This window comes from Bacillus rossius, chromosome 7 (assembly GCF_032445375.1).
Source record: "Bacillus rossius redtenbacheri isolate Brsri chromosome 7, Brsri_v3, whole genome shotgun sequence".
NCBI lineage: Eukaryota > Metazoa > Arthropoda > Insecta > Phasmatodea > Bacillidae > Bacillus > Bacillus rossius.
This window is the reverse complement of record NC_086335.1, coordinates 23,166,910-23,188,037: the sequence shown is the minus strand read 5'-3', so window position 1 is coordinate 23,188,037 and position 21,128 is coordinate 23,166,910. Positions and strand designations below refer to the sequence as shown.

Sequence of the window (21,128 nt, the reverse complement as noted above, 5' to 3'; positions counted from 1 at the left end):
ATTCATTTCCAGCGCTTTCATAAATTTTCTGTCCCTGATGTATGAAAACACTCTGGACTTTTCCTTCATGAACTTTACGCTTAGAGGCGAAACCGCGATAGAAGCACCAATGATCGTCGCACTTATCATTCCGCCTCGCTGACATAGATTCAGCCCTGACTAGGCAGGCCACTTACGCTCCTGATATCATAAAGACATATTCGTAAATAGAAGGCGAACTTTGTTGACAGTACAGGAATTAGGATTGATTCCCATTATAACCTAACGAAGTATGCCTGGATAATTTATTTATTTTTATGCTAAGCTGAACACCCACAGTGCTGGAGAAAGAAGAAAAAAACTGAGAGCTTTCCACGACCTTGACGTCTCCATGTGCGTAGCAAACCTTCGGGTCGTAAACCTATAACCATACCTCATGCCCCCTTCACTAACACATGCCTGGGAAGAAATGGGAATGGGGGGGGGGGGGAGGGAATCAGTATGTATACAGCATGTCTACAAATATTTTGTGAACTGCTGGAAATAAAAGTTTGGTGGCTTCCAGCCCCGTCAGTGGCGGATCCAAGGGGCAAGTGCCCCATCCCCCCGAAAAACCAGTTGTCTGCTACATTAATATTGCCGACAAAAATGATTGTTTCTGAAACCAATAAAATATTTTAATATAATTAACGAATTTCTTGTAGAATCATAAAATCTGGTGGTTGGATGTTATGTGTAGTGTGAGTAGATTAAATACAAATTTAGTAATTTTAAGACATTTTTTCTCTGGCTTCTCTGAGGTGAACCTCTGGATCCGTCACTGGCCCCGTTACTGTTCACTACGGTACGTTTTCGTGACCAGTTATTATGTTTCTTTACTTTTTAGTGAATTCCGTGACCTACAGAAGTATCTTACACGGGTTGAGCCTAAGGACTGAGCATGGTGCCGCTAGATGTCACTACTATAACGTATCACATTCGCGTTTGAAATAAAGATGTGGTGTATTCTAACCTGCATTCACTCTATAGCTAATCAAATTCATCCACTCCTAAATCCCTTTAATCCCGACATGACTATTTATTACGAAAACTAATATTTAAAAAAAAATAAAGTAAGGTACTAACACCATCCGCAACTTCGCTAATCTCTTATTTCTTTGTTTTAAAGTATTCCGTACTAAAACATGACAAGTTCCGAAAAATTAGAATTTGACATCATCTGTTGTATTCAGTCGGACCGACGACAAGGCGTCTGCAACAGCTTGCAGGGCATTTTGCTGGAAACGTTTATTGTTTTAATTATGTAGCTTTGCGTTATAAAGCACGGGGAATTTATTATATTCCGCCAATAATTTTAAAACACGGTTGTGATTCCACTTCAATTTACTTCATAGCGTCACAATATTACGTAACAGTGTATCGCCGCACCACATACACAAGTTCACCACGTTATTCAAATTAATTTGGAGGTATTTGCTTCACGAACAGTATTCCTGTGTAGTGGTGTTTTGAAATTTTCTAAGACAAATGAACAAAGCAAATAAACACGCTGCCGGTGCGTGGAAGATAATTCAGTACATAGCGAAATTGCAAGATGGCGCGCGCTTTACCGCTCGGTCCGCTATCTAGTGTATATTTCTTGAACTACACTACACGCTTGCTAAGTTCGAATACCAACTGTTGTCAATACAAGGGTTCTTTTTTTATACATTAAGGGGCCCGCCTCGTCAGGGGTGTATGTGTGTTAGTGAGGCGGGATGATAAGCGCGACGCTCGCTGGTATTTCTAGCGCGGTATCGCCTCTAAGCGCAAGGCTCTGAACTGGCGCGCAGTCTTCTCGTCGTCAATTGATAACTGTGAAATTTGTGCGGTGACCGTATTTTTATATTACGGGGAAATGAAGATAAAGGTGTAATGCAAGTCCCTTAAGTACTTTCAAGAATCTGTACCACTTGTTTTACACCTAAAAATTACTCTGAAAACATGCGTTTCAGCCATTTTAACTCTTCTAGAAATACAGTTTAAAAACATGATCCAAAATTAAAAGTACTTTTCGGGCCTCAGCGAACTCTTAAATGCTTTTCGTAAACATACCCCACTCGGATATCTTGAGTAGTTTTGAAATAGCGTTGTTTTTCCTGAAGCTCTGCACACCGTGTGTGTGACCAGGTAGGCGGGCCCCTTAAGTGAACACGTAAAGTTGGATTAAGGTTACAATTAACCTTGGCTGTGTTCACAAATAAAATAAAAACAATAATGAGTGTATATCAGTCTTTGCACACGGCCTGTTCGATATTGGATCCCATTAGAAATCTTGTACATTAATTTTAGCCAATGAAATTTTGGGGCGTCTCTTGATATTTGGTACTGATTATTCCGCGACGGCTGACCAGCAAGACATATTCAACATTTTTTTTTTAAATCATATAAACTGCAGTAACCTCGAAACATGTTTTGTACCAGTTTGTATTATCGGATAGTGCAAGTCATTTTTAATATAATTGACATGATTTATTTTTAAACCAAAAATTATCTGACCACTGTAATATAGGACAGCAATTACATACCACCACGATAGATTAACATAAACAATTCCAAACTCCTGCCAAAATGCCTACCACTGTATCATAATTGCATGTAGCGCCGTGCATACTGACAAATACGGAAGGAAAGGGGGAGGAGGGGCATAGTGGCTCCCCTCCCCCCTTGATAACAGAATGATTTTTAGATTTTCTCCAAATTTCTTTTCATAGTTTATCAAACTTACTGAAGTATTATTTTACTGCAGTGCTATATATAATGACGTTTTTAAACCACAAATTAAATGTACTGAATATTTAAATTGTAATTGTACTAAAATTGTATTATAAATTTTAATTTAGCCCTCCCCTGATCTTCATTCGGTATCCACTCTTGGCCCTGCATATGTATCATTAATAATAAAATATTCATTCCCCTCCTATACCTACAACCTTTTTCCAATGCACACTATCGTACTATAAGTAGTTGTGAATGAGTAGGTTAAAACTCATAGTCAAATCTTGTGCACATGAATATGTTCAATGTTATAGTTGTGTCTGTGTAGTTTTTTTTACGTGTAAACATCTTAGCTCTCAGTATACGGCATGGTGGGAGTAATTTCGTGAAAATGGAATAGAAGTCGATGAATGAAAATGAGATACAAAGATGGTGAACCCACCCATATGTAGTAACATAAATCCATAGCCTACATAGTCACTTTTGTAAAGATTAGAGTATCAACTAAAAGTATTGGTGTCACAATTGAAACATTATATTGAAAGTACCCTGGAATATATTTGGTAGACTAAAATAGTCACAGCAAAAAATAATCTAAAATTTTAAAATACCTAAGAAATCTGGCATTACAATGATTAAAATACATATTCTCCCAACAATATGTAAACTGGCTTGTTTGCACAGCGGTAAAACACACGCTTATTAACCTCAAGGAAAGTGACTTGATTCTCGTTAGGTACTGGAAAATTTATTTTTTAAATATAATAATAATGTTGAATCAGCTCGATAAGGTTGTTTATTTGTAGTATCTATTAACAGAAATATCAGTTGTTTAAGAAAATATACAAACATGTACATAGTATTATATGTTTTAAAATGTTTCGGGTTAATATTTTAGCAATGCCATGAAAGTATAATTTTTAACGTGTGCAGAAACTTTAAAGTATCAACTGTTAGTGAATTTTAACAAGATGAGTAGTATTTTAATAAAATTTCTTGTCAAAAAGTTTATTTGCAACACGAATAACATGAGAACACACGAATTAGCTCGGTACCGAAGTTGGAGGTTAATACATCCTAGCAATTAGGTGCTGAAAGACTCGCTCATATTTTTTTGTGGTCATATCTAATATTTTCCTTCACTGGTATGATTTATGTATTTCCAAATGGCGACTTCCGATGACCATATTTTGCATTGGCAGTCTTTTGAGCTGGCAAATATGAGTGCGCATTGATCATGGATCAGTTCCTAATTTTGTTATTTGTGATTTGGGTGGCTTTTACTACACTTTTCGAAGTTGGTATCTCTTGATATCTCTTGGTAACTCTTTTTATAAATTGCATTTAAAAATTGCCTCAATCAAAACTATATTAAGAAAAAGAGTTTCATTTTAATTTTGGTATTACAGCATTATCAATTTATTGAAACCATGTTAATTTTTATCACCATGCTTCACAATAAATCTGCAGTTCACACACAGTGCAACACACACATTTTTATTATTAAGGTTAAAATAAATTTGACGCTTGTTGACAGTCACCATATCCCCCCCCCCCCCCCCCCCAGATGACAACAGCAATATTCATTGGGCTGGATGCATATTTGACTGGTTTTATGAACACTTTCCCACCCTATTACATCTCAATTGGCCTGCAAAATCACCTGACTTGAAACTCATTGAAAATCTGCGAAACTTGTTGGAACAGCGGGTAAAATGCTGACATTAGCATCCCTGCAATTTGGTAGAACTGTGCGATCAAATCAGCGAGTGGCTTGACCTCGATGCGACGTACCAGCACAACTCTGTGGACTAACTTCCTAACCGAATCCAGGCGGTTATCAAATCCAGAGGTGGAGTTACACTGTATTAAATTATGATTGAAATAATTTCTCCAGGGGTGACAAACTTTTTGCCTGTAACCTTACTGTACTAACATAGAGACAAGTTGATTTGATTACCACAAAAATAATAATTATACTCATTATAATAAACCTGCAAAGACATCACACACACACCCGCACACAATAATACACACACACACATAAGATAGGTGATATTACATTAATCTTATCAAATACTGAATTCTTTTAAGCTTTATATGACTATATAAGCTCATGCAAAAACATGCAGTATCTTAACTACACTACAGTGATGTCCAAACAGTTCACGAAACAATCCTAATTCATGCCTTGTAAAGTTGAATTGACGGAATGGAAGAGTTAATGATTCCTTAAAGATTCTAATGACACATTTGACTTGCCTTATGCAATCCAAAAATGTCTCAAGTACGATCTCAATGCCCTCTTGAACATACGTCATTTGGGTGTGTTTGCTTGGACCCCATGAACCATGGCACTGGCTTCTGGACACAAGTCAGGAGACTATATCAGTTCTGAATGCCGCATCTGCACGTAACTGTCTGAGCATTACTATTTAGCAGCATATAACAACTACTCAGTCACAGTTTGACTCTCAACTTTTTATTTATGAAGAAGCCATGGAAGAAAATAGGACCATATTTTTTCTCATTAACACATCACTGTACTGGTCTGTTGATTTAATTTAAAAATTTACAAATATCTTAGGATTATTTTTTTTTAAAAACTCTGAACAAATGGTATGCCAGAAAAACTTACAGCTTTGTGCTTCCACAAAAATAAAATTGAATTGAGTTGTATTTGTTTCATGGGATAGGCATTAATTCAACCTCCGTGGAACACATTTTGACCTGGTGTGATAACCAAGGAGCGTTGCTGGCATCAATTGGTTTTGCATATTTTTTAGGAGTCCACTTTTATTGAGATGTTCTGCTTTTGTTACATTAAGCTTTGTGTATGTTTTGTTTTTGAGAAGATTTAATTATCTTCTGATTGTCATTATAAACCTTTCACAGAATTATGCACTTGAATAAAAACATAAATTTAGTCTAATTCCAAAAAAAATTTTTCTCTGACATCTTCTTCTTGCTTATCATCACTTGAATTAAAAAAAAATGTTTACCACAATTGTTGACAAACCACCAAGTAAGGAAGACTTAAAATTGATAATTAATTTTTGAAATACTTAAATTTGTGTTTTATAACATATTTTACAATATTATTTCACCAAGAAGTTGTGAAACAGATACTTGTAAATTAACCATTAATATATTTGCAATATCAGAACTGTAGCATTAAAAATTAGAAATAATATTCCTCAGTTTTAGGAAGGAAAAAAACATTCACAAGTAACAAGTATTTAAAGTTTTACTATTATCCAACAAGTTATCTTGGAATATAGTACTTACTTGAATAGCTCTAATAATTTTCTTGAGTATAATTAAATCACAGAATGTTCTGCACAACAGATTTTGCTTGTAAGATAGTGTTTTACATAACAATGGTATGCACCAAAGATTAAGGTGACAGAACCTCCAAGATTATGGTGGTGTCTGAACCAGTGATCACAAATTTGTGCCATGCTGGGGCATTGGGTTCCAACTCATCACCCTCGCCACACGAGTATGACTTGTTAGTGACAACAAACACTGACAACCTTGTATAGCTAAGAAAGTGACAGTGAAGTCAATTTTTTTCCCCTTTGAATCAATGAATGCTGTTTTCAAATATGGCCACATTAGCTGTTTAGTATCTTTTCTCCAGTCTCTCTTACACCATTCACGAGACTTTAATTTTGGTCCTTTCGTTTGACGAGCAATTCTCTAGCTGCTGACTGCCTTTCAACTGGGTGTCTACAAGTACCTAGTGATCCAATTTCAGTGCATTTTTAGTTTAGAACCTCTTAATAAAATTTTCTTACAACTTTACTTTATACCATATGGTGATTTTTTATACATATAATAATAAGCAAAATTAAAATTGAGCACATGAAATACAAAATTGATATACTATTCTAGGAAAAGTTTGAAAGTTAAAACCTTTTCAGAGATATTTTTCATATAATTCAAGAGAACAATCAACTATTTATATTTGTGGACAATAAAACTGATGTTATGTGTAAAATACAAAATGCAAATTAGCAAAAGGTTGCTGAAAAATATAAGTGACTTTCAGCACCATTACCTTTATTTCGGGTAAGTCTGTGTGAATACTGGTTTTTCAATGTGAAGTAAATATTGAATCACATGTTAAAAATATTTGCAAAGTTGAATCAAATCGCTAGTTTTTTTTTTTTAGCAAGACTGTATTACACTTAATTTATAACATATCTGAAGGAATAAAGTAAAATAATAACATAATATTTGTTAAAACGTATTTCAACGAATTCCCTCTCTTTTTCAGTTTACACCACTTGCAATGTACAATTGTTACACATAAATATATGGAAATGAGACTACATTCAGTAAAGTAATCCAACGAAATGGTAAACAATATAAGAACAATTACTTTCACACAAATTGATTTTATTACAAGTATTTTTAAGTAAGGCGTGTAATATTACACATGTATTTGGATTCCTCTATACACAGTACGGAGAAAATACAATTGAAAAAATTGTAAATAATTATTTTTTATTAATACATATTTTACAATATTTTCACAAAAGTATCATAATTCATTCAAATATTATTAACAGTACCAGGAGGCTACTTTTAAATCTAATTCGGAATGTCTGTAATATTGTACAAAATCTTCAGAAAAAAAAAACTGTTTAAAAAATTTACAAGTGACAAATAATCACATAAGGAGTTACTTTTATTATCTTCATGGCACTGTGTAGCCACATGCCAAAAGCACTGCAAGCAAAATGTGATTCACGCTAATATAACATTGTAGAAAATATTCAATAGACATGTCAACCTATATCAACCTGGAAAACTATTTTGACTAAAAAAAATAATAATTGAAATTTAGATTTTGAAGAGATCAAAATTGCATTATGCAAACCATCCTTTGAGTGTGAATACATTATTTATACAGAACACTGAAACAGCAGTGATCTGAAATTTCTCAAATTATATTCTATCACAAACAGCCAATTAATGCTCATTAGTTCAAACAGCTTAAACCAGATTATAGACGTGTTCTAAACCTACAAGAACTGGACATTTTATAGGAATAGAGAATATACGACCTTCTAACTGCAGCGAAACCCAGCGAACCGTCTACCCGTCACACGAGCCGTCTTTCCATCCGTCTCGCCAACGCTCATTAACACGCGAGCAATCGAACAAAGGTTTGCCGAGCCGCTTATTAACCCCGTTATGCACATCGCACAGCCACCGAGACAGCTGGTCTTGAGACTGGGTTGGTGGCGGCGAAACTTTTAGCCTGCAACGCAAACGACAGTTCGAACTGTGACGTTGTGATCAGAACGCAAATACTTCATTCAAAACAGTAGTGACACCACCAACCAAACTAAGGTGTCTAGCAGACACTTGTCACATTTAACCTCTGCAAGCATATGCTAACAGATGCAGCAGAAGTGTGGATGAGATAAGGACATCTGGGAGGGAAATCAAGATTCACAGGAAAAAGTGGAAACAGCAAAGCGTCACTGATAATTAGAGGAGACATCAGCTTGGAAAACAAACATATTCAAAGAACACCCAAAGCAGACCCAATCCAAAAAAAAAAAATATACATTATCAGATGCAAAAACATAAATATCCATGACAAAGAATTAGTTAACTCTCTCTCTCTGTGTGGGTGTGTGGGTGGGTGGGTGGGTGTGTGTGTGTGTGTGTGTGTGTGTGTGTGTGTGTGTGTGGGGGGGGGGGGGGGGGGGGGGCTAGCTAAAAGCTTTGAATATATATACTGTATAGAAGTCGCCAGCACAGGTTAAAATTTCTAATACGGTTTTGAGGTAGTTGGTTAATTCACCGCCGCAATCGCCACCATCTCTAGGGCATCGACTTGTGGTGGTCCCTAGCGGACAAGTGCCGAACTCTTCAAACACCCCTTCCCCCTCCCGTTGAACGACCTCGAGCTGCAGTGAATGATGGATGAGGGGTGCGGGGAATGACAGCGGGCGACAGTGCTGCATTCTAACGTGTACACAACAACTAAGACGATACAGGGCGTTACGGCAGCGCACTGCAGCGGTGAAGTTCCCAAGCTGCTCATTTTACGCTCTTGAAAAACGTAGAGTAAATCCTATCCACTCGCGACTTCTATACAGTATATATATTCAAAGCTAAAAGTGAAAAAATAATTTTTATATATCTCCATGCACCACAATCTAACATACAGCTTAAATACCTATGTGCATCAATATGTGATTACTATAAAGTCATGCCCACATCAGCAAAGTGAAAAGAAAGCACTATGAAAATATAGCTGTCACAGCTCAGGAGGCTTTAGCAAACAACAGGCATTTTATTTATCTATAAAATTCACAGATTTGATATTTTTCCATCAGGTGCAGTAAAATAATTTTCATTTACACAGCAACAAAATATAATGCACATCTATATGTTATTACAGTAGACTTCTGATAATCCGGTACAGTCGAGACTTTGCAGGTGTCATTACAGAAAACGCCAGATTAGCAGGCGGTACCTCCTGTTATTGCTAAACATTAAGTTGTGGAGCAAAAACATTTGTGAGATGGTGTTTGGGGGAAAATATTGTTTCGCAGGAACATGAGGATAAACATTTCAACACAAATACAGGCCAAAACAAAATATTTATTGTACAGTTTAAAGGTTTGTTATATACACTTTCGATAAATCCCGAACCTCACTGTGCACACTCCCAACTATCACTTAAGTGCACACTGTGAAGGATTTTTCAATCTTAGTTAAAAATTATATGTTTTTAGCTTAAGTTCCTTTTTTTCTAGCTGGTGCCGGACTATTTAAAAATACAGACTGTTGGATACTGGACTATCTGAAGTCTATTGTACTTAATAATAAAAGCAGTTAAAAATCTGTCAGGATATAGCAGACACATCTAAGCTTACAAAAACATTAAATATATGGTTCCACCACTATCTAAAATCAAAAATTCATTTGCTTACTCGTTTGACACGTTCATATTTCTGTAGATGTAGCCTGCTGTCTAAAAATCGGTTATATAGTTTATAACTACAAAGGTCAAGAAACAACTTCCCTTGCATCACATTCCATAACACAATTTCAGAGTATCCACGGGATTGGAGATTCAGGCTGGACAAAAAGATTAAAACAAGAATTTAGAGTTGGCAAACCTGCCTTGAAATAGGAGTTCAAAGAGTTAAATCTCGGTGTAGATTTGTATTTATAGCAATCCTACTAAGGTAAAATGAATTAATAAAACTGGATTATACCAAATTATGCCAGATATGCAGCCAACCGCAAAGAAATATAAATATAAGCAAGATTTATTACACAAAATGCTGATGGAGACAATATTTTTTAAGTGCCATTAATATTTTTTGTTTACGAAGAAATAAATAACACTTCATAATTCAGTGACTGGACGTATCAATCAGTAACAGTTACGGAAAATCAGTTAAATTTGGCACTAGTGGATTATTAATTATAACTACAGGTTTACATGACATGTTTATTGTAATTTGTGAGTATATTAGAGTCAGAAAAATTATATGTACATCTAAAAATTTCAAGGTGGTTTCCAGAAGAATTTAAAAAATTTGTAAAAAATTACTCAAATTTGTACAAGTCAAATATTCTAGACATTATCTTGTAATTTTGGGTTAAATGAATTTGTGCTACATAATTGTGTTTCTATTCTGTAAAGCCTTCACTCTGGTCATAAACATAGTTTACTGCTCTATTTTGTTTGTTATTCAAATAATTATTATATGAACTTAAATTTAATTTACTTTACTCAAAAGCACAGATCTCAAATAAGTGCTTATCAAATTTTTGAGTACATTAATTAAGTAAAAATATTCAACTTAAAAGCTAATAAAAAGTATTTTGTCACAGCAGATGTAACTCAAGGTTTCCAGTGCTAAACAATGACATCCTATATGTAATGTAAAATAGTACATCCAAAGTAAGAATTTAGTTAGTGTTCTGATTAGGCACTAGGCACTACACTTAAGGGGATTAGTACGAGGTGAAAAACAGTCATACATCAGAATAAGCTAATTATTGGGTTGTGTGTTTCATAAATGCTTGCTTATTAATGATGTATAGTCAGCCAGCTCGTATATAAGCTAGTGGGTCAGATTTCACAAATTTGTGGAGAGGCAGCTCCGTTAAGGGAGGTCGTCGAAGGTCGCAGCTCTGAGGGCTGAAAGGTCTTACAAAAATATCTTCATCCCTCTTATTTGAGCACCAATCATTTTCTAGGAAGCATACAGACAGAAACAAGCCACGAAGAGGACTTGTCTCCCCCACCTTTTGACCAAATTCTCGGAGCCCACAGCCATAAGATGCGACAACCGTTCCACTACATGCAGGAAACAAAGAACTAAAAAGGCACAAACTGGAGAAAAAATTACCAAAGCTGAATTTTTGCACAGTGGTAGAGTCGAGAACACACCAAAGGTTTAGTGCCATATACATTGTACGTCACACAGAAAGCACGCAGTTTTAAGTCCTACAGCAGTACAGTACAGTACAGCGTTTCAATTAAATGCTTCACATTAATACAGTTACTACCGGAGACTCTAAATAAAGCTACCAAAATAGTATAGAAACAATATTGTACAAAACCATGTTAAAAATATCTCAAGTTTAATATTAAAACTGAAATGAATTGATTAATTTTTTTAATTCATTTCTTTTGTCTCGGTCACTGTAATAAAAATACAGTAAATACAGTCTACATAAACATCACACTCATCCTAATAATTTTTTACAATGAGTATAGGTATAGCGAGTTGGATGGCTAAAGCAGCCTGTGCGATGCAAAGTGTGCCTTACTGCAGCCGTTCCAGTGCGACATTTGTTACCTAGTATGACCTTAATGGCCAAATATTTAACAATTAGCTTTATTTTGTAAGTGATTCCCGCAAACATATTAAGTTTATCTGATTGACTACTTTTGAGTTGTATTCATTCAAGAAAGATTTATATTAATCTTATTCCGTAGCTCCAAGTGCCATACCCCATACGTAAAGCACCTCGGAAAAGTGTTTAGGTTCTTGGAAAACCTGTTAAAACTTTGTCACCAAACAAATTGAGTAAATTTTTGGATATAGCAGCTTAGCAATAATAAAAAAAAGCGGTAGTTCAAAGGAAATTAAGTTTTGCCTTTACGGGTGAAACTGTGAGAACAGTAAAAGACTTTTTTTTAAAGAGATGATATGGTAAGCTGGCAATATGCAGGTCAAAAAGACTTTTGTGACTATTTAAACTGCAAAATGCAGTGTTAGAAACATCTATTGCTTGTGAACTTAGTGAAGCAGTCAGTATTTTCAAGAAAGAATCCAGTGATGTTTCATTAGGGTATTCCAAATTCAAATCGTTATGCCCTGAACATATAGTTCCTATGTCTCTTAGAGACCAGGATGTGTGTGTATTTAGTTATCATAGAAATACTGAACTGCATATAGACTCATTGAAGAAGTACCTTCAAAACTTCCATAATTTTGTCAAGTGCTTTCACAAACAATATGTGACACAAATAATATTCATTGTGTAGACAAAGAATGGAATGGAACTTAAAATTTAGACATTAATTTTGATGACAATGAGTTCAATGGAAGTATTTCCTATTATAAGTGGGGAACAGAATATTGCAGAGTTGTAAAGTAAGAAATATATAGGTACAGACATTGAATCAGTAAAATGTGAACTTTACACACAATTAAAATATCTTTCTTGGCACAGTTATAATGCTTAAAGACAATGTAGTAAACTGTGAATTTTAAAATAAACACTCCCAGAAAACAAAATACGTAATTATTTTGGAAGACTTCACAAAAGATTATTTAATTAAGCATCAGTCTGAAATCATGCCGGCTCACTGGAGTTCACCCAATGTTACAATCTTCATTGCAGTAGCACATACAAATCTGAAGGTCAATTACAACATATTTGCTATGCAATAGTATCACATTAACTGAACCATAATGACAGTGTGCATGAATTCAATGAAACCATTTTCAATGATTTCAAGATAAGGCTCCTGTTTCATTTTGATTTTATTCACTACTTTTCTGATGTTGCAGCAAGCCAATTAAAAAGCAAATATAAAGTGAAGAATACTTTGTCTTTTCAGCTGACCACAGTTACTTTGAAACATCCCATGGAAAAGGGCCCCATGATGGTGTTGGTGGAGAAGTTACAAATGCTGCTGTCAAATGAGTAAAACCTATTATTGTATTGTATGTTCCTAAAACTAAAATACCAGATACGTATTGCATGCAAGCTACAGCATCGTTCACTATGTGGTGCCAGCTGAAAATGGCAACAGTGCTTTGCTGTTAATAAATTCAGTGTTTTCTGGATGGGAGAGTAATGGTGTATGTTGTGAAATTATTAAGAATGTTTACACTACACTACCAGGTAAAGATGGAAACTCTTCAGAGACAAAGTCACAAGACAGTATTAGTTCGGAAGTTGAAAGCTCTAAAAGCTCTAAACCAAGTTAAGGAACATTTGTGCTGTGCAAAGTAATTTCTGAGAAGAACTCCATGTTTTGTTACTAGTGTATAATTAAATAATTATTGTCTCCAAGTGATTTTCCAGTAATGGGCTTGAAGGCAATAGACAACAAAGGAATATATTTGGAATAGACAACTAAGGAATATGATGAAAGTGATATATTTACATTTTCAAGAAGTGATATGTTGCTTTTACTCCCCGATCCATTAATGGAATGTCAAATTGGCAGGGATAGGGTTATTTACAAGTTTAACTCTCCTACTGATGTAAATGAAGCTTAATTTGCTTCTAACATCTTTTTGTTCATTTTGCTATGTAATATTAATAATTTATTAAGCTCTTGAATTTTTTAACAATAATGGGACAAAATTTCCGTCTGTGATGGTAATTGAAGTGTTTTCATAACGAAAATATATAAGTAAACAAAACCATAAAATTTTGTTCTATATAAATGATGTACATAAGTGGAATATTAAGCGTACAGAGCCTTGTTAAATTAGTGTTCTATTCAGAGGTAAAAAATGCAATTTCACATTGAATAGAGAACAGTATATCTTTTTCCTGTCCTGTGATGTTACATATTATAATTTTTATAGATTAATTCTACATATATTTAAAAGCAAACCTGATGTAAAACCATTCCTATCAACTCACATTTTCTTGCAAGACATTTTCCTAACTAATATTTATAATACTCAGGAAATTATTATGATTGAATTGTTAACATGCCGTCCTTCGGTGACAAAAAAATACTGTGGCCTAACCCATCTGCTAAAGAGCTACAATTTAAAGAGTAATGATGTTGCATAAACAAAATTCCATATTCCAGGACAATATCATACCGAACCATCCCAAATCAACATTTAACTATTAGTATTTTAGTTGCAACACTTTGGTACGTAATAGAGAATTCTATGCTCAATACAGCAATGTGAACTAACCAAAAACACATTTTTTTTGGTAGTAGTAGCATTATTATACTGAGGTATTAAGATGTCAATTAATAATACATTTTTTTTTGTAGTAGTAGCATTATTATACTGAGGTATTAAGATGTCAATAATTATCTTTACTGACCTGGAAAATATAACTTTTCAAACTATAGATACATATTGTATAACATTTTTAAAACCATGTCCAGATGACAATAGTAATCATAGAGGATATGTTAATGTTAACTAGGTAATGTGATAGATAACCCTGTCTAAATAAAGTTTGATAGCTAGGAAATTGCTTCTTTAAAGTATTGTAAGAAAATACAGAAACAAGTGATACCAATAACATATAGATGATGTTTCCTAATTGTTGCATAAAGGTTACCCACAATGGCCCTAAGAGAATTGTTAGTCTTTATTTTCCATTTAACCCCATATCCAGGATATAGTTTATGTATATTACAAATCAACCAAACCTAAGCTGCAGTATGAGTGACAAACATTTATTTAACATTTATTATTTAAATTTGTACTAATTTAATAAGAATACATTATTCTCTACAATTATATATCTTTCCTTTTAGAGTCATCCCTTTTAAGTCTTAAAAACCAATGCATATAATTTTTCACAAATTTCATACCGAAAACGTATTTTCTCATATATCATGCCTCATCTGCAATGTCTGGTAGTGTGTTCAATACTTCTCGTATGTACCTTTAACCTAAATAATGATACTGCATCCACAATCCAAACGGACAGCGTATAAAAAATATGGCTTTATTAGAAGAAAAACAGATTTAAATTTTTTAAAGATATTTTTATTAGTAATATTATTTTTCGTAGGGTATTCCTGTTAAGAAGCTTGAAACAAATTGGTTAAAATGTGATTTATAGAGCTTAATCAAAAATCCTTCATTAAGGAAAGTGATAAATATAAATACTTTCTTTTGCGAATATAACTTAAATGTACTCAATCAGATAAATTTAATATGTTAGCACTTAGCAAAGATCCCTTAAAAAATAAATCTCTCAAACTGTTAACTATATTTGGTCATTAAGGTCATGTGTAACGAATGTCGTGCTGGCATGGCTGCAGTACAGTGCTCTTTGCAATGCTCAGGCCACTCTAGTCATCCAAATAATTATGCTTCACTCTTTGTAAACATACTGCCTTAAAGCTAAAAGAATAAACAACATTTATTTTAATGTTTTTGATGTTTAACCTTTAATTTTTAAGCAAATCATATTTTTATTTAAGTGACAGAGACAAAATACCAAATTCCAATTTCATATATTTCAGTTTCAATATTAAACTTTGGAATATTTTTAATATAGTTGTGTACAATATTGTTTCTATAATGTTTTGGTAGCTTTATCTACAGTAACTGTGTAATATGGTGCATTTTAATGCAACACTGAATGATACAATCATTTAGGATTTTACTAGACATTTTTTGTGCAATGCACAATCTCCTCGGCGGTAATCCATTTTTTATTTAATCAAGCATTGTCAAATCTGCTACTCAGCAAAAACATAGCTTAAAAATTTTTTTATCAGGTTATTTCCTTTATTTTCTGAGCACGTGCATCACTGTTAAGGTTTCCTCTGCATTTCTTATTTCTGGGAATAAATCTCAAACTTGGAAACAAAAACTAGTTTTATTACCAAGTACAATATGTGACAAAGCAGTGATGCTAGTATTTCAAACATGTAGTTTTATTTATGGAGGGAGAGTGTGTTGGGCTTAAAAACGTTTCTCTGCAAAATATCCTTATTTTCCTTTCTATCTACCCTTTGCGTCAACAGAACAAACAGGAAAAAGGGGAGGGATAAAGATGTATAGAAAATAGATCTAAAAACTGCAGAAAGGTGTGTCTATTGTCCAGCGCGCTTGGTCACTCGCCAGCGATATTACGTCGCTAAAAGAAAGGTCAAAACTTTTGTACCTGAGATGCGATTGCAACAAACCAAAGTCTAAAATAAAGTAAAACATTCAGACGACCGATTGTATATGTATTTAATTACAAATGAAATGTAAATGCCTTTTGAAATTACAAAAGAATATCACATTATTTTGTGAAAATACACGAAAATACACAAACAATATCACGGATACAGTTTAAATTACAGCTTATCTCATTCTGTGTGTCTGAAGATTTATCTTTGTAGTTTTCACAAACAATTTATTTATAAGTTTTTTTTAAAATATAGTCTTGATTATAAAAAATTCTACAAAACTAGCATAATTTTGGTTTTAATTGAAAAAATTACATTATAAATCTGCATGCTTAAAATCTTTTGTAACTGCTGAATCATTATTCCTAAACTATGTATATTGCTTTGTTGTCAAAGATGCTGGTGCACCATTCCACTTAATAGGGCTCACTAAATTACACATCATATTATGTCCATATTTTAAATTTCATTCTAGCACACACCTATCAGCACAGTAAAAGCTAACTTCAGTTTCAGTTCCCTTTTATAATTTAAAGTACATATGTGTTGGTATCATCCCTAGTGAGCCCTAGCAATATTGCCTGTCCACAGCAATTCTAAGTCGGGACTAATGGGGTTAATGGGGTTGAGGCTGTCATTAAACATACAAGCCCTGCACTCTGAAGCAATTTGATGATTCTTTAAAATATAAAGTACTAAAATAAAAGTCATTTCCTTACAGCCTGTAGAAAGCCAGAAACAAATTTATATGCATACTTCTAGTTCCAAAATAAAATGACTTAATACTTGAGAAATGCAGTAGAACCCTTTTTGAATACCTTTCCCATGGAGCCATGGGAATTTTATGAAACATAGAAAATCATTGTTAAATGTTAATGTAAAGCAATCCAAGACCCGGACTGAAACTGTTAAGTGCCAATCTTATTGAATGTGCGAAATCAGACGTCATAAAGAGAGATTATAATTCGCAAGTGGAGAAACATGTCATTACTAAAGATTAAAAGAAGACAAAAGAAGCAGGTAACTTTAAAATACAATGGAAGATAAATATGCAATTAGTGTGAACTTACACTTCTTGCAAGTCTTCGGCACAGAAGGAGCACGGGTAGAGGCGAGAGAATGCCGAGAAGAACTGCCTCACGTCAGTCTGCTGCTCTGGGCTCGGGGCGTCTGGGTAGTACGCCGCCATTGTGTGGAGGAAGCTCCATGTGTTTCGACCTGCAAACAAGGCAATCAAACACATTACACGTCGCCACATGAGCACACTTCCGCAACTTGCCAGAGAAATGCAACTGCATGTAAAATCAAAATGTGGTAAGACCCCTGCAAATTATAGAAATACTAACTACCTAATCACACCAAATAGTTATTTTTCCAAACAGATATCTTAACAGTTCTTAAATTAGTAACAGTAAATGAATAAAGAATGTTTGCCCAGTTATTTAAAATTTGAAACTTTCATACGGAAGGTAAGCTATTTTATTTTACACCCATTATTGATCACTCTACAATACTGAACACTATTTAGCATATCAGGCAAATACGCAACATTTCAGCAAGCAAAATTAATTTTATTTTGTGAATTTTTGTTGACAACAGGAGTGACATGCTTGTTTAACATGCGCTGTTTGGTCTACTACCATCTGTTACACCCCTCTTGTTCTCTTGAGTACATCATTAAATGGTTCATGAAAAGCCGAGGAAGCTGCTTGGGCAAAGAAATGGTGAATACAATTAAACCCGCAGCGAACACGAGGGCGAACACTAAACAAATTTGATTACTCTCAAATAGGAGAATAAAGTGGATTGAGTGGTGATTCAGTTAAATAAATAAATGGTGGTTTATTTCAAAGCTTAACCTGTTTATTTGGCATTATAGTTTTCATTATTTTCTTTTGAAGTTACTTTTTTCTCTCAACAGTATTAGTTACAAAAGATTGCAGATTGGAACTTTATATTTTAACAGTATTAGAGAACCAGTAACTGATTAAATTATAAATTAGACCTCGTTAGTTTCAAGAATTACAAAATTACACAGAGTTACTAAGGTCCCGGCCATCAAAACTATTGATTACAAATAGATTATTAATTTATAATTTTACCTGAAAAACAAATTTAACATTTTATTTGACTAACTAAGACATCTCATTATCAAAATTTCACAAAAAAACTAACGTTAATATTTAACTAGGATCACTTATGGTTAAAATACTGCCTTAAAACATTTGTTAGCCCAAACAATGCGGGACTAAGTATAATTTAGGTAACAATTTCTGATTTAACAATATCAGATATTTTTGACTGTTCACTGGCGCTAACTAGAAGCAAGGAGAAGAGGTGGCGGCACAAATGTTAGCCGGCTGGAGAGACGCGTGGAATTTGTATCAATTCATGAAAGAAGAGGATGTAAACTAGTGGCTGAATTTAGCGATGGACTTGAGCTGGAGAAAGACCCGAACTCTTGGACCATCTCTTGAACCTCACTGGAACCCAAAGAAAAGGAGATACAGTAGTCAAGAATAGAAATAAAGGGGACAAGCAACAGGGATTGTGAACTCAGTCCAAAAAATTAAGTAAAAAGTCAAACTACAGGCAAAATGAGTAGAATTTCTCACTTACTATTCTCTGGGGATAGAATGGTGGAAATCACTCCCTCTGGGGATACACCAACGCTCGCAGGAACCACGTGTGAGTCATACTAAATGATTACCTAATAAAAAAATTAATATGAATATCAACACCAAAATAAATACGAAGGAGATCACTCCCGAACTCCATGGGACAGCGAGTCGGCTAATCGTCGCGAGATTGATTCGCGAAAGGGTTTGTGGGCGAGAAGCACCAGAAATAAACATCCATGGTGACGATAAAAGGATGAATCAATCGTCCCTTGGGCTGCAAGTAGTTAAAACTCACGCTAGGAGCCCAGAGGCCTAAGAAGAGGGGGAACCGGCCTCTGATTGGCTGGAGGTTTCGGTCAAGAGATCGCTCTGATAACTAAAAGAAAAATATAACAAAGGTGGCTGGTAGCCTAAATTAAGGGGCATTGGAGGTAATTTGTTGCGCTCCGAAAGCAGTGCGCTCTATCGGGACACAGGCGAAACAGACTCGGGGATAGTTCTCTAAAGTCCCGTGAGAAGGGAGCAGAGCGTAGTTGACTAGCGCGTAGTTGACTAGCGTGAGCCTGGCACTAATGGGCCTAACTGTTGGGCTAATAGGGAGGGGGGGGAGAGAGAAAGAGAAAGATAGAGAGTGGTGGTGTCGGCTCTAGAGGCATTGCTACTTGCCGAACTAAAGTATAGTAGTTGGTGTCTTTGCCACAATATGGCGAAGGTAGACCTTTTGCTGACCAGCGAGATGTCCTTGATTTCAGCCCGCCAAGAGCTGAGGTTAAGGCCTGGTCAGTGCTCTCTGCAGGGGGAGGAGAGAGGGGAGAAATCTGCTGTCCTGATGGGAAGTGGGCTTGACCGGAGCCCAGATCGCGCCTAGCCGGTTGGACAACCCTAGAAAGGATCATGACAAGAGTTGGCTTACCTCAGGCCAGATCTTGGAATGGAGCTGCCCTGGGGGCACACCGAGGAAGACACTAGGGAGCGCGAAGTTAGACAAAGTTACAAGAAGTGGTTGTGCCCTGAGATGGGAAGAAAAGGAGTCTAGCTGCTTGTGCCGCAAAGAATTGGCATGCACTGGGAACCTCTTGAGGAACCCGGAGGAAAAAGATTTAATAGGAGAGAGCAATAAGATAACTACGTTTACGTTAAGCTATAAATTCTCTGTCAAAATTAGAATGCAAAATTAAATTTTTGGTCAAAAAATAAATTGGTGCCAATAATCCCAAATTTGTGGCACAATATAGTATATGCATTAGAAGAGAATTTGTGCAAAATTTCTTATAACGGGAAGTGATAAGGTGCTAAAATTAACAAAAAAAAAAATTATTCAGTGTAAAAGGTAGCATTCATGCAACAGGAAGCATAAAAGCAGCAGTGAAGGTAAACCATAAAGTCATATAAAGCTGCAGGTTCGCAATAGGCCTAAAAGTGAGGGTCAAAAATTGAATTTTCAAATTTTGTTTGAGGACTATGGAACATGTGAAGTGTGTTTTCATCAGTAAAGTTGTGAATTTTAATTGTTAAATTGATTTATTTCATTTGATTAATTGATTTTTTATTATTACTGGTGTTAGGTACCATATGAGTTATAATAAATCAATTTCACCAAAGTTATGAATAAAATAAATAATATTTGTGTACTTCAGAATGTATTCAGGGTGTCCACACAAATTTTTATTAAAATTTACCTGACCATCTGTTTAAAAGATCAACTTTCCCCAACACATTTAAAAATTTTTTAAATTATATAAAGAAAATTCAGCCTTCAACATGCTCATATTTGGCCTGGTTCTCTCCACTTACAGGGTTGTGGTGCATTATTTGACTGTTAGACAAAAAATAAAATTCAAATTTTATTTTTAAAATGTTTAGTTTTTTCAATGATAAAAGTGGGTTTTGAAAATTTTTTTAAACTAGGTACTATACGTTTATTATTTTATTGTATTTGGAATGAATCTTTAGTGGACTCCTGTAAAGTGTTAGAAAACATGTTTAACTGTGTGTTTAAATTTGATTTTAATAAAAAAAAAAACACGATTTGCAGAAGCCTAATCTCACGTTACCTAGTTCATCCTTGTCGAGCGGACACTGCAAGTCCTCACGCTTGCGATCATCAGAAGATTTAGTGGCATCAATATCCGGCTTCTGTAACAAAAGAGCACGGAGCTTTTAGTATTTTAGCTGACCGTCATGTCTACAACGCAGTCTTCGGAGACGGATACACACTGCACGAGTCAAGTGAACTGGGAAAGCCACGAAAGGGTTTGCCTCAAGTGATTTCAGAAAACTTAAATCATGATGGCCGGGTTGGTCTCATCCTTATGCTCTCTTTCCAATGCACTATTTCTGTCAGTAGCACTGTTGTTAAAACGGTGTGCTCT

General features: G+C 34.8%; 1 protein-coding gene across 1 annotated transcript in view; it reads right to left on the bottom strand.

The window, feature by feature from the left end:
- LOC134534508 (uncharacterized) overlaps positions 1–21,128 on the bottom strand; it is a 130,404-nt gene that overhangs the window by 92,053 nt on the left and 17,223 nt on the right. The window contains exons 2-3 of the mRNA XM_063372986.1: positions 20,811–20,913; positions 17,206–17,353 (exon numbers count right to left, since the gene is read on the bottom strand). Of these exons, the coding sequence (XP_063229056.1) occupies positions 17,206–17,353; positions 20,811–20,913 (251 nt within the window). The remainder of the gene's footprint in view (positions 1–17,205; positions 17,354–20,810; positions 20,914–21,128) is intronic.